The sequence below is a fragment of the Narcine bancroftii genome, chromosome 7, assembly GCF_036971445.1.
Source record: "Narcine bancroftii isolate sNarBan1 chromosome 7, sNarBan1.hap1, whole genome shotgun sequence".
NCBI classification, from domain to species: Eukaryota; Metazoa; Chordata; class Chondrichthyes; order Torpediniformes; family Narcinidae; genus Narcine; species Narcine bancroftii.
Genome location: NC_091475.1, coordinates 183,760,909 through 183,787,916, shown reverse-complemented (window position 1 = coordinate 183,787,916; position 27,008 = coordinate 183,760,909). Strand labels below are relative to the sequence as shown.

General features: G+C 37.9%; 1 protein-coding gene across 26 annotated transcripts in view; it reads right to left on the bottom strand.

The window, feature by feature from the left end:
- nbeaa (neurobeachin a) overlaps window positions 1-27,008 on the bottom strand; it is a 1,045,297-nt gene that overhangs the window by 464,562 nt on the left and 553,727 nt on the right. For 20 of the 26 annotated variants that reach the window (XM_069891655.1, XM_069891654.1, XM_069891651.1 and 17 more), the window contains 4 exons: window positions 24,344-24,474; window positions 18,928-19,035; window positions 2,764-2,932; window positions 906-962 (listed from right to left, as the gene is read on the bottom strand). In XM_069891655.1, coding sequence (XP_069747756.1) covers window positions 906-962; window positions 2,764-2,932; window positions 18,928-19,035; window positions 24,344-24,474 — 465 coding nt within the window. The remainder of the gene's footprint in view (window positions 1-905; window positions 963-2,763; window positions 2,933-18,927; window positions 19,036-24,343; window positions 24,475-27,008) is intronic. The other 6 variants (XM_069891662.1, XM_069891674.1, XM_069891663.1 and 3 more) reach the window with 1 other exon arrangement.

The window sequence follows — 27,008 nt, the reverse complement described above, 5'->3', positions numbered from 1 at the left end:
TGGTATGTGAGTGGAAAGGGAAGGTTCTTCTTCTTTGGCTTGGCTTCGCGGACGAAGATTTATGGAGTGGTAATGTCCACGTCAGCTGCAGGCTCGTTTGTGGCTGACAAGTCCGATGCGGGACAGGCAGACACGGCTGCAGCGGTTGCAAGGGAAAATTGGTTGGTTGGGGTTGGGAAGGTTAGGAACCACTAGATAAGGCAAAAGGAGATATATTGTATTTCCTGAGTTGTATGGGAAGGTGGATGGAAGAGAGGCATATACTCACTTTGGAATGTTGAATGAAGAGGGAAGGAGAATGCTGATATCATGTGAGAGCTGGTGAAAATTAAGAAGGCTGTGGGATAGAAGATGAAGTCATGGGGAGCTCAATTATTGTTCTGAATGGGAGGCTCAGGAAATGAAACAGATGCCGTTTGTTCAATCTTCACACTCGTTCACAAGAACTTTCCAAGAGAGACTCCTGCATTTACATTTCATCTAGTAAGCCACATATTCCTCGCAGTGAAGCTGCAGTTTTTATTTATTCCAATTTAGTACACTGCCCACAACGTCCACAAAATGGTCTCTTCTCTGTTGAGGAAACTTGGTGATGGGCTTGTAGAACACTTCCATTTAGCTGTCAGAGCAACCTTAAACCTTCATTATCTGACACTCAGTTTTTTCCCCAACCTTCTCCGACCTGTATCTTTAACCTTCTACGCTGTTCCAACTCATGGGGCAGACTGTTTATCTAAGCACAGTGCAACCTTCAGAATTTAATATCTGAATTCAAAAAATAATCTTATAAATAATTTGAGCCTGGTATTTCACATTTCCAACATTCATTTTTTCTCCTCTCCATTTTTTTGGTATATAATATTTTGTTCTCATTTTATCTACTCTTCTTCCAGAGCTATATTTACCACTTTTTTCAATCAACACATGAAACCATTTGTTATCCAATCCATCAAAGACATCATCTAAAAGAGAAAAACACTGATATCAATCTTTACCATTATACCAGTATTCCTCTTATTCTTCTTCTCTACCTACAAACACTTGTAAACTTCCTTTGAAAATATAAAATGCTTTTTAAACTCTACCAAGCTCCTAAAATTATAATGTGTTGATAGACACTAATCAGAATCTTCCACTTTATCTAGTTCTCATTAATTCAACCCATATTGCAATTATCACTAGTTAAAAGGCAGGCACAGTCCTAATTTCATACTCAATTCATGGTGCTTTATTGGACTTCTTTCATATGATTTTTGGAGCAAAATCCATTATCACAGTTTTAATGTTAAATCTAACTAGTCCTCGCCCTGCCGAAGAGCAAGCACAACTCCAAGACAACATCCTAAGAATTGCTTTGGGAGTTGTTTTGTGTCCTAAGGTTTGATCAAGCTTTCCACAGGTGAGCTAGGAGAGGTTTTAAGTACCATTTGCACATCAGATAACCTATCAGTCCTTATATAGTTAAGGATTATCCACATGATTTTCAGCAGGGTGAAGCCAGTTGTTGAATCAGACACATGGTGCTTTGTGCTTACGTTTTCCTCCAACATTCCCTGATGTTTCAAAGGTGATGGTGTTGAGTTTATGTCAATAAGCAGTTTCGGGAGGTCTTGAAAGCCTCTGTGATGGGAAGATTGTTGTTTGTTCTTTATACAAATTAATTTGCTGCACCCCATCTAATGGGAAGGCTACAGCTTGAACGGGCTGGTAACCACTAAACTGATTCTCAAATTCAAGAGATTAAGAACAATTTTTTTTAGATATACATATGGTGACAGGCCCTATTGGCCCACGGGCCAGTACTGCTCAATTACACACAATTGACCTACAAGCCCCTGTATGTTTTGATCAGTGGGAGGAAACCGAAGCACCCGGAAGAAAACCATGCAGACTCGGCGAGAAAGAACAAACTCCTTACAGATCACATGGGATTCAAACCCTAGTCCCAACTGCTGGAGCTGTAACCGCATTGGGCTAACTACTATGCTAACTCAGGGAACAGAACAACTTTCAGTTGTTCAGAAGACCCCAATAATGCAGAGCACAGATTGTGGCAGATTTTGCATCCAAATTTGGTTGACACAGTAGCATATCTAGAAGAGTATCTATTTCATGGTCCAGTGATCTGGGTTCAATTGGTACACATTCTCTCTGTAATCATGTGGTTTTCTTCTGCGTGCTATGGATTCCTCCCACATCCCAAAGACTCTGGTAGATTAATTGGCTATTGTAAATTGAATTTAATGTGTAGTTGAGTGGAAGAATCTGGGGAGAGTTCATGGAAGTAAAGTGGGATTAGTTTGGAATTAGAATAAATGGGTACCTGTTGGAATGCACAAAAAGGCTTGTTTCCAAGCTCTATGTTTTTATAACATATGCAGGGAACCCTTTAGATCATGCTCATTTGTTCTGCTTCTGAGGCAGTTTTAAGATGGTGGTGATCAGATGGTGACAGTGATGGAGTGGCATGCCTTGTGTGGTTATCATGGCAAACAGCAGAGAAAGTACTGGATGTTTGAACATCCAACTAAGTAATCAGTCTTTGAAAAGTTTGCTGTTTCCTGAAGACATAATTGAGCACCTTTTGGAACTGCTGATATAAGTAGTTTCTACATATTTTTAAATAATCATAATTGAATTGTAGTATGTGGTGATTGATAGTCACTAATCCAAATTTAACTCTAATTTATTTTCTAAAACTAACTTGAAACATAGGAATAGAAAAATCCAGCAGAAACATCAAAAGAAACTCAACACACATACCTGTGCTTGTTGGTGAATTTATTTCTTGCCGAATATTTCGATTTATCTGACTTCCAGATCTTGCAATTTCACGTTGTGGTTCTAGTATGTCTCTGTATTTTGAAACCATGAGCACAGAGATAAAGTATACAACTGCCAAAGCCAAAAACTGAGCCTGTTTACTGTCATCCTATGAAGACAAAATGTGAATATATTTAAATCTAAATATGCAAGACTGAAAACAGAAAGATAGAGTATTGTAGCAAAACACTGTTTTACATTAGACTGCAAGGGATTGATGAAGAAGTTTTGCCAGAAGTTAAGACAGAAGCCAAATTAATACGGCAGCCTAGTTAAAACTGCAGAAGAACCAACAACATGGGAATAATAAGATTAAAGCATTTCATCAGACATGCTTTCAATTAATTAATCCCTGATTATATTTTTTTAAATAGCAGAGAATAGAACTACTACTGGACAACATGTTAATAATTAGCAATCTAATATTTCCAGGACAGAACTGAACACAAACCAGAATTTTCAACAACAAGAAAGAAACTAGATAAAGTTTAGTTGATTATATTAACTGAAGCACCACTCTGGCAGTATCTCTATAGATGACATAAATGACATTAATGGATTAAGTGTAGCTGAAATGTTTTATTGATCTTAACATGTGCTTCAGACTGTCATATTTTATAATATATGTAATTATGGATACAGTTAAAATCAAATTAAAGGAGATTTTAAGATGCACAGGTTTGGGAAATAAATAGCAGTGAATTAAACCCAGATGAAGATTAGATTTAATACATTCATTCAGACTAGCCTCATCAAGCCATAACAAATCAGATTCAGGCATGTCAATTTTAATCAATAAGTACATAGAATTAATGTTTTAATATTTTGCTTCAACATTCACTAAAATTACATATTTCTTAAAATATTGGGATGAACACAAATTCTCAATTATACGAAAAATATAATGAAAACATTAGCTACAGCTTTCTAAAGTTCAATGGATTCATAAGTAATGGAGCAATTTGGGAAAATGAAATTATTTATAATGTTCTTCAGAAAAATGAAAGATGAACAAACCAAATAAATTAGACATTATGCAATAGAAAAATCAATTGAGACTTTTACAGAAGCAACATGTGAGTGTTGGCAAACTTAACATCTATATATTTATTTTGCTTTAAGTGAAAAGTAATGGGACTAATTCATTAAGTGGATCAATAGAAATATAATCAACTGTTTCTGTAAATATATATAATGCTCATTATTTGGGATACTACATTCAGCTTTGGGGATTTAAGAATAGAGAACATAGTTGGATCAAATAATCTAAAACACTAAATTATATTTTGGATTGGCAGTAAAGTGACAAACAGGAGAAATATATCCAACTGAGATGATCTGATCAAGATTTTTAAATTATGTTAGAAATTGCAGATCATTTTTTCCCAATGATAGAATAAAAAAAGTACAATCCTAACAAAACAAATTCAAAGGGTTGCAAAATTTGGAATGCATTGTCTCCAAGTGCAAATCATTAATGTGTTTAATTGCAAAATTTTTGCATTAAAAATAAAAAGCCAATGAATTAGAATACAAAGATAGAATTGCTATAGCTAGCAAAATGAGGATCAGACTAAAGGGATAAAAATGATCTTAACCTCTATCTAAACCTAAAAAATATAATGAAAATATACAATAAAACCCCCCCTTATCTGAAATTCAAACAACCTGCAGCCTCAACCGGCAAAAAAAATCCTGGAAAATAAATAAGTAAAAAAAGTATGTTTAAAATTGATGCCCCCAGTGGTCAATTAGCAATCACACTACACTACACAGTCGCAAACAACTGGAAAATTCATTTATCTGGCATCTACCAATCCCCATACGTACCAGGTGTTTTACCGTAATAATGTTTTAAATAATATAAATACTGAATGATATAGTATAAAAACAATTAGTAAATAATCAGAAGTTTTAGAAGCATATGGGGACCAAGAAACAGAGCTAATGGTTCAAGATGTTGATTTTTCATCAGATTTGAAATTAACAGGGGGCGTGCTGAGATGGCGTAGAAAGAAGACGTGCAGTTCCACCTCTCCCCAGTTGAACTAATTAATACCTGAATTTAAAAGTTGTGAAAGTTGTTAAAAATAGTTTTTAAATGTGTCTGAAAGGCAGAGAATGAAAATGACTGCAAATGTGAAGAAATCCAAGGCACAATTACAGAAGAAATTACCTTACAAAAGTGTGAAAGAACTGAGGCCTACTCACCAGGTTGAAGCCACAGAGTTGTCATAAGGAGTCTCGAAGCCTCAATGTACTCCAGGCTGGTTAAGTATAATTCTGGTGCCTACCTTGCAGTCGCAAGATGGCGCCGGAATTATTTTGGGCTCGGCTGACTCTGATCTGTGCGTCCATGAAGCTGTGCGCTCAGGTGAGTCGGCCGAACAACGTCTGTGGCACGAGCCAGCTGTAGTGCCCGGTGGCCTAGTGTTGCGTTGGAAGATGCGCCTGCGCGGTTGATGGTGCTCCCAGGCATGCACAGTGTGTTGCACGTTCGGGAGCTTCTGGAGAAAGTGTGGGCTGCGGGGGGACCCAGACGGCAGCGGGCTGACAAAGTCGGCCTGCTGTTGACAGGGATGCAGACGATCAGCCGTGTTGGACGTGTAATTACAAGTACAAGTGAAGAGGAAGGAAGTCCTGCCTTGTGGAGCCAAGACAGGAGGAATTTAGCCTGGGAGCTGTGGCTAAAGAAGGTAGGCCCCAAGGGGGAGTAAGAGAGCCTGGGTTTAATTCTGTGTTTACTATTTTGGAAGGGATCGTTCATCAGATGGATAATATGTCATTGCAGATATCTACACAGTTAAATCAAGGATTTATGGAAATGAAAGTTAAAATGAATAATATTTGTAAAGAAATGTCATCTGTGAAGAATATGAATGTGGTAAAAATTAATGTTGATAGATGTTTGAAGGTGGTGGATACTGTACAGGATATTTTTTTTTAAATTGAAGAGGCTTTTCATGATTGTAAAGACGAAGTGGAACGGAAATGTAGAAAAAAATGGAAAAAGTGGAGGTTTCTTTTGTGTGTTGGGAGATCCAGAAGAGAGAATTGTTGAAGAAGATTGACTCTTTGGAAAATCAAGGTCAGAGGAATAATGTAAAAATAGTACATCTTCCAGAAGATATTGAAGGTTCAGATCTGTGAAATTTTTGAAGAAGTGGATTCCTGACATGTTGGGAAGTGATTTTCTTTTGGATGGTTTGGAATTGGATCGGGCACACAGAGCATTGAGGAAGAAGCCTTTTCCAGGCCAACCACCACAAGCAGTTCTGATTCAGTGTTTGAGATACCAGGATAGAGATATGATATTGTGGATTGCCGTTCAAAAGGCTCGACAAAATCAGACTCCAATGATGTTTCAGGGCAATAGAGTGTTTTTTAATGCTGATTTGAGTAAAGAAATTATTAAGAGGCGTAGATAATTTAATTCAGCTCAAGAAGTGTTGTGGAGAAAGGGTTACAAATTTGCCTTTCGTTATCCTGCTATATTGAAAGATTTTTATGGAAATTTTCAGTCTCAATTTTTTGAGACTGATCACGATGCATTAATTTTTGCTAATTTGTTGCAAGATTTAGAGGAGGCAGATGGTCACTGTCACCTAAAAGGAGGGCATTTGATAAAATGAATGGGAATGGGAAGAATGGAAAGAAAGTCGATCTGACACAGAGTCTTCTTGATATTGAAGATCCGGAACAGTCATTGGGATTGGAATAGTTGGGTTGATCATGTTTGATTAATAATTCTGGAATAGTTTGACTGGGGGGTGGGGGGATGGATGGCACTGAAGCTTTTGATAGTCATCTGCCACTAGTGGGTTTTACCACACCCAGATTTTTGGGGAGTTATTACACTATTGTAGTTTAGGGGAGAAATAATTTTTTTTTTAATTTTATTGCAGTTTTTTTTATATATAATGGTTTTTTTTTGTATTTTATTTAGTTTTTTTCTAGCATAGTAGTGTGAAATGTGTATATTTTTAAGGTAAAGAAATGTCTAATTTGAATTTTTCAACTTTTAATGTACAGGGATTGAATTATCCGATTAAGCGTAAACGTGTATTGGCTTATATTAAAAAAAATGAAAGTTGATATTGCTTTTTTTACAAGAAACACATTTGATGGAAAAAGAACATTTAAAATTGAAGAGAGATTGGGTTGGATATGTGGTTGCTTCTTCTTTTAATTCTAAGGCACGGGGTGTGGGGATTTTGATTCATAAGTAAATACCATTTGAGTTGGAATCATTTACGAAGATTGCTGGTAGGACTTTGATGGTGAATTGTAGCATTTTTGCAGAACCGTGGTCATTATTGAATGCTTATGCGGCTAATGTGGATGATGATCGATTTATGTCTGAGGCTTTTCTAACATTAAACCAGGCTAATGAAAATATTTTAATTGTAGGGGATTTTATTTGTGTTTTAAGATCTGTTATTGGATAGATCTCCGAAAAATATAAGGAAATCAAAGATAGTGGTGCAAATGGGATCTTTGATGAAGGATTTGAATTTAATTGAAATTTGGAGGAGAATAAATCCGACAGAAAATGACTTTTCTTTTTATTCATCTAGGCATGATTCATTTTCGAGAATAGATGTTTTTGATTTCAGCACATTTATAAGCTAGACTTGTGCAGACTGAGTATAAGTGTAGGATTATATCTGATCATTCCATGTTGTTTATATCTTGTGTTGGTTCGGAGGTTATGCAATCAACTTATCGATGGAGATTCAATGTAATGTTATTGAAGAAACTGGAGTTTATTACCTTGCTAAGGAACAGATTGCTTCATTTTTGGCTGAAAACACTAATTCAGTTAGGAGTAATTTTATTGTGTGGGATGCCTTAAAAGCATATTTGCGTGGTAAAATTATCAGTTATTCTACGAAAATAAAAAAGCAGTATTTGGCAGAAAGTTTAGCTTTAGGGAAGCAAATTACTGAGTTGGAAAAGGAATTTCAGAAGAAGGTAACAGAAGATAAGAAAGCAGCATTAGCTAAGCTGAAATTACATTATAATACTTTACAAACGTACCAGTATGAGCAATTAATTCAAAGATCTAAACGTTGTTATGAGTTGGGTGAGAGGGCTCATAAGGTATTAGCTTGGCAATTAAAAACGGAACAAGTATCGAGAACAATTAATGCTGTTAAAAATAATTCAATAGTTACCTATAAACCTCAGGAAATTAATGGCCAATTTTATTCATTTTATCAGAAATTATATACTTCTGAGGGAAATCAGGATGATGGTTCTATTGAATCCTTTTTATCTAAGTTGCATTTGCCGGTTTTAGGAGAGGAAGAAGTAAAAGAACTGGAATCTCCGTTTACAGATTTTGAGATTAAAGAACCTATACAGGACTTGCCAAATGGAAAGTCGCCAGGTGATGATGGATTTTCAGTAGAATTTTATAAGGTGTTTTATGAAGATCTGTCTTCTATATTTATAGATGTGCTTCAACAAATAACAGATGATCAGTCATTATATACCAGAATCTTGTTTAAGTGTGATAAAGATAGAGATCCTTTCAATGTAGCTTCATATCGAATGTAGCTTTATTAAATGTGGATTATAAAATAATAGCTAAGGTATTGGCAAATAGACGTGCTAAATATTTACCTCAGTTAGTGCATACAGATCAAGCAGGTTTTATTAAGAATAGATGCACGTCTGATAATATTCTTAGTTTGATAACACTGATCAATGCATCAAGACAGCATCCCAACCGCTTGATGTTGAAAAAGCATTTGATCGGGTTGAGTGGAATTTTATATTTAAGGTGTTGGAGAAGTTTAATTTCAGCCCTCTTTTTACTGGTTGGGTGAAAGCATTGTATAAAAATCCGATTGCTAGGGTGGTGACGAATGGCCAAATTTCTTTGCCATTTAAATTAACGCAATCAACACGTCAAGGTTGTCCATTGTCACCAGCCTTGTTTGCGTTGGTCATTGAACCATTAACTCAGGCAATTCAACAGAATGATAATATTAAAGGGATAAGAATTGCAAATGATGAATAAAAGATTAATCTATTTGCTGATGATGTATTGATTCATTAGACATATCAAAAACAATCTTTGAAATATTTACAAGAAGGTTTAGTCCAAATTGGGTTGCTATCTGTGTATAAGGTAAATTGGGATAAGAGTGAAATATTGTCCAACTGCACAAAAACCAACAAGGTCGGGTCAGATACAGCAATGAGCTCTCTGAACCCTTCTCCATTAACAATGGCGTGAAGCAAGGCTGTGTTCTCGCACCAACCCTCTTTTCAATCTTCTTCAGCATGATGCTGAACCAAGCCATGAAAGACCTCAACAATGAAGACGCTGTTTACATCCGGTACTGCACGGATGGCAGTCTCTTCAATCTGAGGCGCCTGCAAGCTCACACCAAGACACAAGAGAAACTTGTCCGTGAACTACTCTTTGCAGACGATGCCGCTTTAGTTGCCCATTCAGAGCCAGCTCTTCAGCGCTTGACGTCCTGTTTTGTGGAAACTGCCAAAATGTTTGGTCTGGAAGTCAGCCTGAAGAAAACTGAGGTCCTCCATCAGCCAGCTCCCCACCATGACTACCAGCCCCCCCACATCTCCATCGGGCACACAAAACTCAAAACGGTCAACCAGTTTACCTATCTCGGCTGCACCATTTCATCGGATGCAAGGATCGACAACGAGATAGACAACAGACTCGCCAAGGCAAATAGCGCCTTTGGAAGACTACACAAAAGAGTCTGGAAAAACAACCAACTGAAAAACCTCACAAAGATAAGCGTATACAGAGCCGTTGTCATACCCACACTCCTGTTCGGCTCCGAATCATGGGTCCTCTACCGGCATCACCTACGGCTCCTAGAACGCTTCCACCAGCGTTGTCTCCGCTCCATACTCAACATTCATTCGAGCGCTTTCATCCCTAACGTCGAAGTACTCGAGATGGCAGAGGTCGACCGCATCGAGTCCATGCTGCTGAAGATCCAGCTGCGCTGGGTGGGTCACGTCTCCAGAAAGGAGGACCATCGCCTTCCCAAGATCGTGTTATATGGCGAGCTCTCCACTGGCCACCGTGACAGAGGTGCACCAAAGAAAAGGTACAAGGACTGCCTAAAGAAATCTCTTGGTGCCTGCCACATTGACCACCGCCAGTGGGCTGATATCGCCTCAAACCGTGCATCTTGGCGCCTCACAGTTCGGCGGGCAGCAACCTCCTTTGAAGAAGACCGCAGAGCCCACCTCACTGACAAAAGGCAAAGGAGGAAAAACCCAACACCCAACCCCAACCAACCAATTTTCCCCTGCAGCCGCTGCAACCGTGTCTGCCTGTCCCGCATCGGACTTGTCAGCCACAAACGAGCCTGCAGCTGACGTGGACATTTACCCCCTCCATAAATCTTCATCCGCGAAGCCAAGCCAAAGAAGAAACATATGTAATGGAGGATTTAGACCAGCTTATGCAAGAAGGGATGCAGTTGCATCAGAAGACATCATCTAAATTCCACCATGGGGCCCAGGGATGCAGTTGAATAGGAAGACATAATTTAATTTACACCATAAGGCTCAGGATGCATATGAATTAGTAGACACATGAAAATTCCACCATGAGGCCCAGAGTTGCAGTTGTCTTTTGTTAGTCGCAGACTGTCAGGAGACCTTGAAGATAATTAAATCATTTATTCAGAGATAAGCTATGAGTAAGCAATTTTTTGGGTAATATAAGCCATGGTCCCACTGCTGAAGTTTGAGACTCTCTGAGGGGTGGAAATGTCTCTCAGCAAGAAGAAGAACTTCTAGAGTCCAGCCAACGTCCCAGTCGGGGGAGGTGGAGAAGCTGCTACCGGCGCCCAGACAACCTACTACAAGTGTGCAGTCGATGCCTCGCTTTGGCAGTTGGGACCAGTCCAGGCGTTGATAAGTATAATTGGGAAGGGCTTGCATATTGTAATTTGAATTCAGCTTTAGATTTAGTAATAAAGACTTGTATAAACTGAAGTGCTCTCGGTGTGTGTGTGTTTGTTTTCTTTTGGTAACTTAAACACTGTGACCAATCTAAAACGAACTAAGTGAGAGGTACAAGTTTACCCAGGACAACATATTATAAAATTAAGATGGACTGATAAAATTAAATATTTAGGAGTAATTGTGAATGCAAATTATCAGTCTTTATATGAATTAAATTATGTACCTTTATTGAAAAAGATTAAAATGGATTTGATTAAATGGACATTAACATTAATAGGTTGAGTAAATTGTATCAAAATGAATATTTTTCCTCGTATTCAGTATTTATTTCAGTCCATTGCATGGTGACTTCCAAAGGGCTTTTTTCAAGATTTGAATAGGGTGGTGAGGAAATTTTTAAGGAAGGGAAAACTAGCTCGAGTAGCTTTACAGAAGTTACGTGGAAATATGCGTTAGGTGGACTTCAGCTGCCTCATTTTCAAAATGATTATGAGGCTGCACAGTTAAAGTTTCATAGTAGAATGATAGATATTAATCAGTCTCCTAGTTGGGCTAAGGTGGAATTAGCTTGTAGTTTTGAATCTGATGTTCATCAATTTATACATAAGTGGAATTTGCGTCTATTGCAGGGATATGATACGGCAGTATTAAAGCATATATTAAAGATATGGATTAATAGAAATGCTGTTATAGGTACGAAGGGTAAATTATCAATTCAAACCTTGTTATATCAAAATCAGCTTATTTCCTTTTCAATGTTTAATCAGTATTTAAAGGTATGGCATTCTGAGGGTATAAAAGTTATTCAGGATTGTTTTAAAGAGGGACAATTCCTTTCTTTTAATCGAATAAGAGAGACATTTGGAATACCAGTAAATTCTTTGTTTGTGTATTTATCAACTTAGAGCTTTGATAAGGGACAATTATGGAAAGGATATGAGATTACCTGAGTTAACAAAGATTGAATCTTTGATTTCCTCGATACCAAGGAGGGGCTTTATTTCAGATATGTATCGGTTGTTACAAGAGACCATGGATAATCCAAATTTGGAGAAATCTATAAATAAATGGGAAAGTGAGGAGGACTGGGGGGGGGGGGGGTTATGTATCGTGAAGGGGTAACTAAATTGACTAATGTAAGATATGGTTTGGTTAATTATAATTTTTTGCATCAGTTATATTTGACTCCTGAGAAATTGAAAAAAAAAATGGATTTAGTAATTCGGTTTTGTGTTTTAGATGTGGGTTAAATATTGGGACTTTTCTTCATGTAGTTTGGTCTTGTGATAGGGTACAACCATTTTGCGAAAAAATTAGGGTAATTTTGGAGAAATTATTTAAAATTAAATTACCACTAGATCCAGAGATTTTCTTGTTGGGTTATATGGTTTCTTTGACTGGTTTGGGGTTGGATAGGTTTCAGATAGCTTTGGTTCATTTAGCGTTATTAGTGGCATGGAAATGTGTAGCAATTACTTGGAAAGACAATGTAGAGATTAATATAGCTCGTGAGCAAAATGAATTGAGATCTTGTATTTATATGGAAAAAATAACATATAATTTACGATAATTATTCTTTTTTGTTAAAATGTGGTCGCCTTATTTGGAATATATGGGCCTGGAAATATTTTAAAATGTTGTATATGTTTTTTTTGGCTCCCCTTGCGGGGGCTGGCTAAGTGGGGGAAGGAGGGACGGTTGGTTGTTGATCTGTTTATTGTAAAAAAAATTATGTAATGTTTTCATGTTGTTTTTAAAAGTTTTAAATAAAGTTTAAAAAAAATATTTGAAATGAACCTTTCACTTAAAACTGTCAACTCTTTTCCTCATGATAGATGCTATTTTCAACAATTTCTATTTTTAATTTTTAGTTCTGTACTTTTTGGTTTTCAATAAACACCACTGTAACAAAGGAAAAAAGCATTCTCTAACAAAAACACAATTAACTCAGAAAAATGAAAGCAAATAAAATCAAAATCAAAACCACAAAAAGTAGTACTGTAGCAGCCTGCTCACAGGGACATGACAGTACACAAAATGGCCAATGAACGCGGTGATCATGCAGACTCCACGGGGGCTAATGACCTTTGTCCCACGTGACCACCTGCACAGCGGGAAACAATGTGCAATAACGGGAATGCCGCCCAATCGGAGAGCAGTGCTGCCGTGACGTCACTCCTGTCGTCAGCAGCAGGGAGAGAATACAAACAGAGCTGCCAGTCCAATAAATCAGTCTTTGACTTCAAATCCTTGTGTGTGTCTTCTTTCCACACTTCGCGCATGCAACAGTACAGTATTTCGACATGCATTCAAATACTTAAAATGCATTTTAAAAAGGTATTAAAAAGAAAGACAATGGAGGGAACATGATTGGGGCAGTAATTCCAAAGGAAAGAATTCTTATACAGTCATTGAAGGGAGGATCAGAAACATAACAAGGAGTGGGTTTGGGAGATTGACAGAGTTCCAGAAGTAAAATAAATACTGGACAACATGAATTTTAAGTCTGGAATCCAACCCAATCAGCAGCAAGTAGGAAGCAGGATAGTAGAATATTAATAAGTTAAAGTTTGTGTGAAGTGGAGGATGGGACACTGGTTCTGGAATAGTTAAAAGCATGGTTATGTTTCAATATTCAACATAATGGAAGTAATTGGTCTTATTGACTTACAGGACAGACTCAAAAGCTTGTATTCCACTAGCTAGTAGCAGTTCATCCTGTTCTGCTCCCTAAAAGCCTGCTCCAGCATAGCTTTTATGCGGAGTGGTGCCTCTCTGCATCCTCCAGAGCTGATGTAGGCAAGGCGACTTTTGCCGTGACGCCATCTGTCAACAAGACGGCATAAATACGCAGCAGTTCCAGCTGCGTTGGGGTTGTTGGCAACAAAGTCGGCCGTCGATCATTCTTCTACCCAACCAAATTTCCATTAAAAGAAATCTAGTCTACCCAATGCATTGACCCTTGCCCGAAAGTGTCTTCCTCCACTTGATCCTGGGCACCTTCTCCTTCAAGGTGGATTTGGCCACCTTCAGCTGTTCCTTGGCATCCATTGCTGTGGCTTCACCCTCTCTACAGCTTCATCACCTGGGCAGAGAGCATTAGACCTGCCTGCAGGAACATGCTGCAGCCCCACACCCCATATCTCCCTGGTGGTGTTTCAATGAACACAAAACACTGCAGGGTCTGAGGGGCAAGAACAGCTAGAAAGGCTAGGCAAGACAGTCAACAGCTGTGTAGAGAGGATGTAGATGAGATTTCAGGGCAATGACCTCTCATCCAAGAAGGATAATGCTGAAATGTGGCAGCGTCTGTGCAGGTCTTGACTCAACTAGATCCTGGGTCATGGGCTGACGGTATCATCGTGACTTCATCAGCTCACCACTAGCCAGCCGCTTGCAGCAGCTATACATTTATGAAGCAAGATGGAGTGCTCCACTCCACCACTGGGACTACCCCCGGAAGAATTGGAGCTGGAGTTTTGGAGCCCCTCCTGCAACATTTATAAATGCAGGGTCCGCGACATGCGGGCGGAGAATCTCCGCCTTTACAGTGCCATTTTTTTTACTCTATAAAAGGGCCCTCAGCTTGTAACGGGTATTATCCTTTGGTTATGGACTTCTTCAAAGATCAAATGAACCGTTGTGGCAGTCTCGTTGGGCCAAATTCATTTGGAGTAATTTTGTCTGGTAAGCTGGATGGCAGAAACTGAAGCCAAGGTATTGACAGTCCAATGGAACAAGAAATTACACAGGTAAGCTACATGAACGAAGAATGGCCAATTCTTTCTGGTCACACATATATCTTGTAACTCTTCATTTCACTAATGGACCATTTACTTAATCTTCTTCTTTCAGGAAAATATTGTAGGATAACCTTTCACAAAGTTTTGCCAAATTGGTTCTGCTTGAAGGTGTGTCTGAATGAAATACAGTCTTCTTCTGATCCTTTGGAACTGATGAAATCCAAGCTACCTCAGTGTCACCAGCATCAGCTCTCATTAAATCATATCTTTGATATGATCAATTACTTTGATATTTCCCATGTGTTGAGATGGTGGTCCAGCGAAATCTTGGGGACATGCGATGGTGGAATGCAGAACCACCAATCACAAAGTCAATGACAGGCATTCCTGGATTTATGAAAGTTATGTTTTTTTGAAATAATGTTTCATTGAGTCAAATTTTGTGTATGGAAAAGACTGGACTAAACGTATGATGGGAATTTAATTCTGAAAATTCCTAGAAAAAGAGAGTGGCCTCATTGAGAAAAATATCTTTCTAAATTGAAAAGATTCCCGAGTGAATGATGAAAATTCATAACAAACATTTGTTATTCAATAAATTACTGTTACATACTGCACATAAAATTAAATAGAATGACTGCCTAGCATTCATGAAACTTGGAAATTTATGTTGACCTCAACTATTGGCTCACAGGTTTTCTGACAGGTTGTTTGGGACAGGAGTAAGTTGTATTATTGTCAGAACTAAAATCTTTGTTCTTTTAAGAACAAGATTTCCAAAATTCAACTGATTTTGTAGATTTGGAAAAACAGCCACCAGAACCCTTTACATTTTAGAAATCTAGGATATTAAGAAAAGAAACCTTGAATTTATACTATTCCTTTTTGTAGTCTGAGCATGCAAAAATCTTCACACCCAAAATGTTACCTTTTAAATTGCAATCTTTGTTTTTTATAATGGTTAGCTGATTGGTTTCTAGTGACATTTTTCTCAGATTTCCCAAACAATGTATGCTAATCAAGGGACAACTCCCTTGATTTTCTCCAAACAGGAACACTAGAATCCTTTACCTTCACTGAAGAGAACAGAGACATTTAAATATCTCTGAATATTCTGAGCTCCCATAGTAATACACTAATGAGATAGCCTGTATTTATGTCATTAAAAGTGGATTTGAACCCCTAATCTTCTGATTCAGATGCAAGTACATTACCAACTGAGACACTTTTGACAATTACCAGTAGGAAAATGAGTCATTCAACTGTCAAAATAGCAAAACATATCAAGCTACTAACTTGAACTACAGCTGACAATTAGCAGTAACATAATTGTGTATTCCATTTTCAATATAGTATTTTGTGGCACAATGTCAATGAAATTATAAATAATGGATGGCAGTGCCTTTTTTGATGCAAGTAAATCACAAATTGTCTGTTAAAGGTGACCTAAAATCTTAATTTGTTCTAATGGAAGCTGAAAATTGTTTAGCATTAGATGTGGATTCTATGACTATGGCATCGATTCTTAAATCCTCCCTGAACCAATAGTTCATGGGTCAAAGACCCTTGGAACTAAAGGAAAGTACAAACCAATTATTCACCCACAAAGCATAAACAACTGGCCAATTGTTAATGTTCCCAACAATGATTAGCTGAAATTCCAGAGGGAAGGTACATTGTGACTAATTATATGTTGCTTCAGGAAATACCAAATATTTTGGTGTATAAGACCTTCAGATAAAACAGGTCCCCAATTCCAGCCTGAATTTCATGGTTTTATCATATACAGATTGTATAAAATAACCTCCTCAAAAAAACATGTGCTGACTGAGGTGGTGTCGCATTGACTGAGCTGGTGGCTGTGGCCAGAAGTTGGGTGTAATCATTGTGCCTCCAGCAAAACAAAGAAAGTATGAATCAAGTTTTAAATTAAATGTCATTTAAGTGGCCAAGAAATCTACAAACTATGCTGCTACAAGGACATTTGGCAGAACTGACCACAGAAGACAAATGGTATCTAGGGCAGAAAAAAAAATCTTTTAAATATTCAGCAGGATTGAGTTAAAGATACATCACAATATGGATATTTTAATGAACATAGATGTCCAAAATCACTCTTAATTCACCAAACCTAGCTACTTCAATTGATCCAACTACAGTGAAACCTCGTGAGAACGCAATTCGTTAATCCAAGGAATTGCTTATAGCACGGGTGTCTGTGGATCCGAAACTTTGTAAATAAGTTGATTAAAATTCAGAATACCAATATTTAAAAAATCCGCTTACTTTCTTTCATTTAAATTATTAGTTATAAATCACTTTCAGGTGGAATCACCTGGAGAATGCGGCTCTGGAGCTGGCTGCAGGTGTCTGCAAAGGAACGTTCAGGTGGCAGCGCTAAAGGCGGTTTTCTGCCACCTGAAAGGTCCGCAGCGGGGAGAGATGCCGTGGAGCAAACACCGGCTCCTGAGTTGGGGCAGAGGCAGCCACCTGACAGATCCCCTCTCCATTGCCGACTGCCCCCCTCCCTGCTGCGACAGCCACCTTCTTGCTGCCGACAGCCACCCTCCCCACTACCAACAGCACCCCTGGTGCAGGGGACATCAGGGCTGGGGCAGCCGCCGCGGGACTTCGTGGCCAGAAGTCCTGTACCAGCCACCCCAGCCCGTAGGTTTTACTGTAAAAGGAAAACTAAAATGTAAATCAGAAACATTCATATTTTGATTTATTTTGCTCTGTACTTCATATTTTTGATCAATAATAATAATAAATTCAATTATTGGATGTTGGATGCAATAAAATCTCCAAAAAGTACTTCACAAAAGAATGGAGAAAAATAAAAATTTAAACACTAAGCATGAATTCAGAGATGTTGGGAAAGTGACCAGCCTCAAAGTAGTAAGTTTTGTGATGATGGGGAGAAATTTAGCATGACAAAAAGAGAATTCAGAGAGCAAGATCAGACTCTTCAACTGATGAAGAATTGTAAAGTGGGGCTGGGTCAGGTAGCTGGAGGTGGCAATAGAGGAACTTTAAATTACAGAAAGAATGTGAAGGCAAAGTATGATAGAAATCTGTGGGAATAGGCATTAAGTTTTTTGAAATGTTCACATATCAATTCAAAAACAATTAAGATGCTAACCATCAAATACATGCAAAAAATACCTTGTCTTATTTAATCCAAAACAATACATTGGAGTTTTTTTAAGGAATAAAAGCTGAAAAATGCATCAAACTATACAACTATCAAAACAAAATTCCTGGATGTCAACATCTCCAAGGATCTGTCCTGGAGCCTCCACGTTGATGCAATCACAAAAAAAGCTCACCAATGGCTATACTTTGTGAGGTGTCTCATTGAAATCTCTCAAAAACTTCTGCAAGTGTACAGTGGAGAGCATTCTGGGTGGTTGCATCAGTGTCTGGTATGGAGGTGCCAAATCTCGGGTCAAGAATAAGATCCAGAGGGTTGTTCACTCGGCCTGAAACATCACAGGCACCAGACCACTCCATCGAGAACATCTACATGAGGCAGTGTCTTAAAAAAGCAGCCTCTATCTTCCAAAACCCCCACCACTCAGGCCACACCTTTTCACTCTAATACTATCAAAAAAAGGTATAGGAGCCTAAAGGTGAGCACTCAATGACACAAGAAGAGATTCTTCCCCGATGTCATCAGATTCCTGAATAATCAATGAACCAAAGACAATGCCTTATTTTTTGAGCACTAATATTTTAATTTTTTTATTTATAGTAATGTTATAAGATGGTATTAATATGAATGTTTTCACTAATGATGCTACTCGAAAACCACGAACTTCATGACTCGTTCATGTCAATGAATTCTGATTCGAAAATAGTTCTAGTTTTAAATGTCCCTTTATCAATAACCTTCCATCATCACATATAACTGATTTAAAAGAAACCACCAGGAGGTGCTATAATTTTTTGGAAATCATCTGTCTCAAAAAAGCAGAAACTCATGACCTCAAAAGTAATTAAAAATGCAGAAAGTTGCTGGTAGGGCATTCAGTTCCCCAATATGTGTCATTCAAACTTAACAGATTTAGAAAGATTTTCTTCAACCATTAATATATTTATCTTACAGAAAATATTTTGCTCTATGGATTCTAAATAAAAAATGTACTATGAAATGAAAGGAAATTAGTACAGTAAATGTTTCAATAACCAAACATGAGCAACCTTAAAGATGAATAAAGTTTCACCATTTTCATTAATCTGAAATATTATTTTCATCAACCATAATGCTGTAGTTTCCAGTCAATGTTACTTTGCTATTGCAATTATTTTAACAAAAATATTGAAATGCAAATATTTTAAATCATCTAACTGCAAATCTAATATTCACATAAGAAACATTTAAATGAATTACCACATCACGAAAGACAACAGCTCGTAAGCGATTAATGTCCACATCTTGCAGCAATCTGTCAGGATCTTTAATTGGAGAAAGGTTACCAGTGACATTTTCAACACCAGTCTGGAAAACAAAATTAGTATCTGATTCAAAAACAGTGGTCAAATACTATTTTCTTACAAGAGACACAAAAGATTGCAGATGCTGTAATCTGGAACAAAAAACAAATTGCTATCGGATCTCAATGGACTGAATAGTATGTTTGAAACTAAAGTAGTTTGATAGAGTACATAGAAATGTTTTTGGGAGATAAATTTGGAAAGGTTTGTTAGAGTAGGTCACATTCAAACACTTTAAAACAGATCTTATTTAAAATAGTGGAGCTCTGCCCATGCTAGACATATCAGCTCCACAGCTTTTGCAAGAGCTTTGAAGAGTGCTCAAGTTACTTCACTAATTGATTGTTGTTTACTAAAGGCAATAGATGAAAGATCTTGTTGGAGCTGCAGATTGTCTGGAAGAGACCTTGTAGTTGTTGTTCTAAGAGGGTCATGTGGTTTTGCAAGCGGAGAGGACTGACTGTCCAATGTTTCACTTGGAATAAGAGAAAAAAAAGGAACTCTGTGATGACCTGAAAGAAAGAGGTTATCATCTGGAGAACCCTGAAGGGGGCAAGTTTCATCAGAAAGACACTGGAATGGCTGATTAAAAAGGAATCAGTTGTGGATGTCATCGTACAACAAATCTCTCTCTATAAACGAACAAAGAACCTACCTGAGCAGTAACCATTTACCTTTCAAGCACCAAAGACTGGTGAACTTTATAAATGTTCAATTCAGTGCACAGTATAAGAATTGCCTGCAACCAGTGAACTTGGAGGAATCAGAAGTGAGATTGGACTGTAAATCAAAGAACTTTTCTGAACTTACACACACATTGCATACACATATGCTTAGAATTAGAAGGGGGTTAAGTTAGGTTAGTTAAGTCAATAGCGATAAGTTAAAATGTGATTCTATTTTCATGTTTAAAGATAATTAAAAGCAACTTTTGTTTCAGTAACCATTTGTCTTGGTGAATATCTTTTGCTGCTGGGTTTTGGGGTCCTCTGGGCTCATAACAATAGTCATTACTTTGAACCAAAGGTGGCAGCAAGAAGAGGTTGTGGCCAGGGTGATGGAGGTCCTTTATGATGTTGTCTGCCTTCTTGGAGCAACGCCTCACATTGAATGGGAGGTGAGAACCTGTGACTATGTTGGCTAATTTCTGCAGCCTTCTGTGTCCTTAAGGCACTCAAATTTCCCAACCAATCCATGATGCAACCAGTCAGTATACTTTTCATAGTGCATTTGTAGAGGTTTGATCAATTATTCAATGATATTCCTATCTCCTCAGAGAGTAGATTCTTCTTCAAGGTTGCCTCAATGTGCTGGTTCCAGGAGAGGTCTTCTGATATATGGGCTCCCAGGAACTTGAACGTGCTAAACCTCTCCATTTCTGTCCCATCAATGCGCACACGAACATAGTCCTGTGGTTTCCCCTTTCAAAAATCAACACTAAACTTCTCAGTCTTGGTGCTGCTGAGAGCAGAATGTTTATCTGGCACCATAAAAGCAGATTCTCAGTCTCCACCCTGTATTCTGATTCAGCATTTTCAGCTATTTCGCCAACAACCATGTTGCCATCAGCAAATTTACAGACTGAGTTGGAGCTGAACTTTGGTGCTCAGTCATGATTGTACAGGGAACAGGACAGGACAAATATGCAGCATAGGCATGTCCCTGGGCGATTTATCAATGGAGAGGAAACAGTGCTGATCCACACTGATTGGAGTCTATCATTGAATCAAATAATCAAGTTTATTGTCATCTGATTGTACGAAACAGATTTCTCTGGTCCTCGTGGCAAAACATGAAGACACACATTCGGATAAGTAATACATATGCATGGCAAGTATTTTATGTATAAAATAAATAAATAAACATTGCTTTTTGTAAATGAGAATCTTGGTTGGTTAGTATGAATAATTCCTTTGGTCATTCAGTATTCTCCATGCCCGTGGGAAGAAGCTGTTCCTCAGCCTGGTGTTGCTGGCTGATACTCCTGCATCTCTTCCCCGATGGGAGCAGCTGAAAGATGGTGTGAGCAGGGTGCAAGGGGTCCTCAATGATTTTGCACACCCTCCTCAGACAACAATCCCAGTAGATCATGTCAATGGGGAGGGGGAGGGAGACTCCAGTGATTCTCTCTGCCACTCTTATGGTCCTGTGGATTGATCTCTGATCATTTCTATGCAGCAAATAGAAAGCTCTGCATTTCATCAGGAGGTACTGCTGAGCAGGTCTTAACAACAGAGACATTGGTACACCAGTTCTCACTGATGGAATGCATAAAATCTTGCCAGAAGCAGCAGTGTCTCTGTCTGCCCTGAAGAAGAGGCCATCCAACTGGATTGCTGAGTCTGGAATGGTGTCCTGGAGCCACATTTCTGTAATCACTAGAGAACAGCAGCCCTGCAGTTCTCTCTTGTTCGATGCAGCCTCATATAATCCATTTTCTTCTCCAGGGTTCTTACAATCAAGAGTAAGCTGGTTGGGAGCACGGGTCTGAAGGGGTTTCTTCTCAGTCTCAGTCTGTGACCAGTGATGTTTTGCAGGGACCTTTGATATCTCTGTAATATATATATATATATATATTTTGATGAAAATGTTGGTAGATTGCCTTGTAAGTGCACAGGTAATACAAAAATTAGTGATGCCATGGATGGCAAGGAAGGTTGACGTAGGAAATCTGGGTGGAGAAATGGCAGATGAAGTTTAATCCAGACAAATGAACATTGTGAAGTAAAATGCAAGAGGAAGGTATACAGTTATTGGTCAACCTTTACATTATTGATGAACAGAAGGATCTTGTGATGCAAGTCCAATGCTCCATTAAGGTAGTAACAAATTAAATGGGACGATAAAGAGAGAAGACAGTGTACTTGCTTTCATCATTCGGTGTGGTGTGCATAAGTTAGAAAATCATGTTGCAGCTTTAGAAAATGTTGAATATAAAAATTTGAAGAGTTGAGTGCAGTTCTGGTCACCACATTACAGGAAAAATGTGGAGAATTAGGATAGGATGCAAAAAAAGTTAATCAGAATGTTGTGTGAATGATCAGCTACAAGGAGAGTTTGGACAAATTTGGATTGTCTTCTCTGGAGCATCAGAGTCTGAGGGGCAAGCTGACAGAAGATAGAAATATGAGAGGCATTGATAGAGGGTAGGAATTATATACCAGGTTAAAATATATTATTTTCTGGAGGGCTTAGCTTTAAGGTGAGAGGGGAAAAAGTTTGTGAGGTACTCTATTTTTTCCACAAAGAGAATAGCAGGTACTAGCAAAGTGCAGACTGCAAGAGGTGGTGGTGGATACAGATATGAAAGTAACATTTAAGTGGTATTTGTCCAGACACACATGAACAAGCAAGGAATAAAAGGAAATATGTCACATACAGGCATGTGTGCAATTTAAATTGGCATCATAGTCATCACAGACAATGTGGGCTGATGAGCCTGTTCTTGTGCTGTATTATTCTGTAGTCTAAAGCAGAAAGGGGTGAAGAGGGCAGATGTGATTGGTGGTGTGATTCTATTGCAGCTGTCAGCAATGATGAAGTTGATGTGCTGGAGACAGAGGTGATGGATTGGAATGTGGGGACCAAGGAAACTGTATCTCTGTTCTGTCTGTAGAGAGGCAGTGTGAGAGCAGAAGTATGGGAAATTGAGGAAATGTAATTATTTATCTCTTCTGAGGATGGCACTAAGGAAGTATTTTTTTGCAAGCTTGTTCCTGGTACAAAACTCTCACCAACATTAATCAGATTTCACAAAATTGTGGTAGCTCTATTTCCAATGTTGTGCTCAATGGACATTAACTAATGGAAAACAGAACTGGGTTGGATTATTTTAAGATTTGCAATTATCTATTTTTAATCTATTAGAAGAGAGTGAATGGATGGTTGCCAATATTGCATGAATATGTGAAATAGCAGCTCTTGGACTGTATTCATTGGAGTATAGAAGAATGAGAGGGGTCTCATAGAGACATTTTGAAAGGTTTTGACAGAGTGGATGCAGATGTTTCCCTTTGTGGGTGGATCAAGGATAAGGGGGTCACCGTCTTAAAATTAGAAGTTATCCATTTAAAACAGAGATGAGGAAGAACTTATTTAGTCAGAGGGTTGTGAATCTGTGGAACTCACTGGCGCATACAGCAGTGGAGGCCAGATGGTTGGGAGAATTTAAACAGGAAATTGATAAGTATCTAAATTAGTAAGGGTATCAAGGGATATGGGGAAAAGGCTAGAAATTGGAACGAGGGGTGAGCATAGTTCAGCTTAGTTCGAGTCATGGGACAGACTCGATGGGCCTAGTGGCCTGCTTCTGTTCCTTGATCTTGTGAAAAATATGAGAAAGACACATGGAATCTGTGTGGTTAGCATCAGCAACTCAAGTTCCAATCCAGCACTATCTGTAAGGAGTTTGTATGTTCTCTGTGTCTACATGGGTTTTCTCTGGGTGCTCCGGTACCTCCCGCACTCCAAAGAAACTTGCAAGGATTGTAGGTTAGTTGTAGTTTATGGACTGCACGGGCTTATGAGTCAGAAAGGCCTTCTGTGTTGTATATCTAAATTTAAATTTAAAATGTAAAAATGACAGATAGTTCAGGGAAGGGCTTTGAAATTGCCTCATTAGGTTAAATTAGGAAAAAATGTGAGATTGTCTACTTGTGAAGGAGTACAAAAGCAATTAATTAGAGCAAGACTAAAACGATAAAATGTTGTTACTATTACCAAGTTTTCCACCATCAATATCCTTGGGGGAGGAGGGTCACCATTCAACAGAAATTCAACACCTCATTCTGTAAATACCACGGATATAAGAGCAGGTTAGAGAAGAGAGCCTGTGTTGAGTGGCTCAATCATTCAAAGCCTTTCCATTATCTAACAATGTGGAAGCAGAAGATATGGGCATATCTTCAATAAATCTCAAACTGGATACCCATCCGTGAAAGAGATCTAACTCCAGAAGTGCAAACAATTGGAGGCGCACACAAAATCCCAGACAATCAATTCACTCTAACAAAACCACCTGCCTCAGCTGTGGCAGAATATGCGTATACTACATGACACATCATCTGATTCAGACCCCAAAAAAGTGGAATGCAAGCAAGTCATCTTTAACTCTTGAGAAGTCATGTCAAATTTAACATTATTTTCAGAAATTGTCCTTTGTATAATCTGAGGATAATGTTTGAATACTAAAAGCACAGCAAGATATTTTTGAAAAGCTCGAAGGGCAATGATGTAAACTGTGCAAAATTCAATATCAAAAAATGAAAGTCAGATTTTTGAAAGTAATTAAAATATAAATTATAAGGTGTTACCTTGGCTGCATTAGATCCTGCTACATTTTGAAGATTTTCTTGAACCTTGTTGATACCCAGTGAAGTTTTAGTCAATCTGTTCCTTTGTCTCTGCCGACATTCCAGACAATTCCTTACAGCAACACAGCAAACTGAAAGGACACACAGGGAAAGGTATTAGAGTAATAATTTTTTTTTCCAAAATTTAACTTTCAGTTATAATATTAAAATATACAGAATTAAATAAAGGAAAATATATTGCTTATTGAACCATGAATGAATGCTATCCAAACTTTAACAGTTCCAAGAGGGAAGGTTCTAAATTCAAACTAAAGTGATGCAGGAAATGATTGGTGCAAGATTCTGTTTTCAAACATCTGGTATCAAGCTATCCATGATCAGGGTAAGGATTCTGCTGGACAAAAGACAAGCTTTAAAAATCAGAATAGAAAAAGAAACTCTAAACCCAGCAGATAGTCAAAATATTTCAGCTCCAACTAGATTTACATGATTCATTCTTTTGCACAATATCATTCGGTTTTCTAAGGTAGGTTAAAAAGATACACAGAAAGTATAATGTAAAGATTAATAATATTATGATCATCATTAACGAGTTTATTGTCATGTACATTGTCTTTACAAGAGACAATGTGGAAAGAGGTGTAGTTCAGGTAGCTTTTGAAACAAATGATGGTGTGTAATTTGTCTCTTAAGATTGAGATTGAGTTGGAAAGGTCCAGACAAGATAGAAAGTTTTTGCAAAAAGCCCAAGTAAATTTGAGGTGGAGTGGAAGCTGGCAGTGAAATTGATGGTTGTCAAGTTCTGCATGGGTACAAGAAGTAGCACCAATATATGTCACAGATCTAGTGGAAAAAGTGTTGAGGAATGATAATAAAATAGGCTGGGACTGTTCCACACAGCCAATGAAAAGGCAGACATAGATGGGGGCCATGTGTGTGTCCATGGGTTTTAAAACCCTGCATCTGGAGAGGAATCAAAAGAATGGAAGAGAGTATTGGTGAAGGGGAAATGGTCAGATCTCTGTTCCAGGAAGAATTGGAGGGCCCTGAAATATTTCTGATGGAAAACAGATGTGTATAGGGATTGCACATGCATAAATAGAAGATGATGATTAAGGGCAGGGAAGAGAAAAAAAAATGCCTGATTTAGCTAACCTCATTTGCTTTAAGAGAGCAAGCACTTCCTCCTCTTTAATCTAGATAAGTTCTTTTTAATTTTTTACATTTTTCACACTATAAACCATACTGACCAAAATACATACAGACATTTTTCTTTTATATATATATATATAGTGTAATTTTCTTCCCTTTTTCCCTCCCTTCCCTCCCTCCCTCACCACCCCCTTCCCATTTATTCAAAGTTCAATCTTTAAGATACATTAAACCCGTTAAACAATGTCGTCACTTAATAAAAATAAACAAGAAATTTTTATCTTTTACTTTTATATACTGAGTCAGTTCATTTCGTTGTCTTCTCCTTGTCATTTTAGGTGGTGGAGGTCCGTGGTAGGATTTCTCTATGGTATTTCATGTATGGTTCCCATATTTGTTTGAATATTGTGATGTTATTTCTTAAATTATAAAATGGAATACATTTATTCATTTCTATGTACCATTGTTGTATTCTCAAGTTGTCTTCTAATTTCCAGGTTGACATAATACATTTTTTTTGCTACAGCTAGGGCTATCATAATAAATCTTTTTTGTGCTCCATCCAAATCGAGTCCAAATTCTTTATTTCTTATATTACTTAGAAGGAAGATCTCTGGGTTTTTTGGTATATTGCTTTTTGTGATTTTATTTAATATCTGGTTTAGATCTTCCCAAAATTTTTTCACTTTCTCACATGTCTAGCTAGATGTTCCATGTCCTCACTGCTTGTTTGCCTTACTTCCCTAATCTCATTAAAACACAGAAATGCTGGAAGAACTGAACAGATCTCACAATATCACAATCCCCCATCTTTTTTTTTGCCTCCTTTCCTGTTTGTCTCTCTTCCCCTTACCCTGTCTCTTTTCCCCAGCTCTGTTTCCACAATTCCCCCCTCCCCCAGTCAATTCTCTCTCCAGTATCCCAATGGTATCCAATTAACACCTTTTGTTTGTTGGTCTGTACTCCTCCCTCTGCCCATTCTTCCCGACTCCCCAACCTTTTAATTCATACCTCGAAGAAAGGCTGAGGCCCAAAACGTCAGTTATATATCTTTATCTCCTATGGATGCTGTGAGACCTGCTGAGTTCCTCCAACAATTCTATGTTTTTACTACAATCACAGTGTCTGCAGGTTTTTGTGTTTCACTTCCCTAGATTATATGCCAGTTTCCTGAGTAAATATAGATGCAAAAAAACCAATTAAGATCTCCCCATCTCTCTGGTTCCACATAGATTCAACCATTCTTATTTTCAAGATGACTAATTTTGTCCCTTACTATCTTTTTGTTCTTAATATACCTGTAGAAGGCCTTAGTATTTTCCAGTTCAAGTTCTAGTTTATTTATCATCCAATTGCACCAGTACAACCCGAAAGAGCGTTCTTCAGTCCACAGGGCAAAAATAGCAAATGCAGATAAAGATAAAACAACCATAATGATAAGTACATGTATACACATTAATATTAATAAATAGTCAGGTCTCAGAGAATTGTTATAGCAGTTCATCAGTTATTC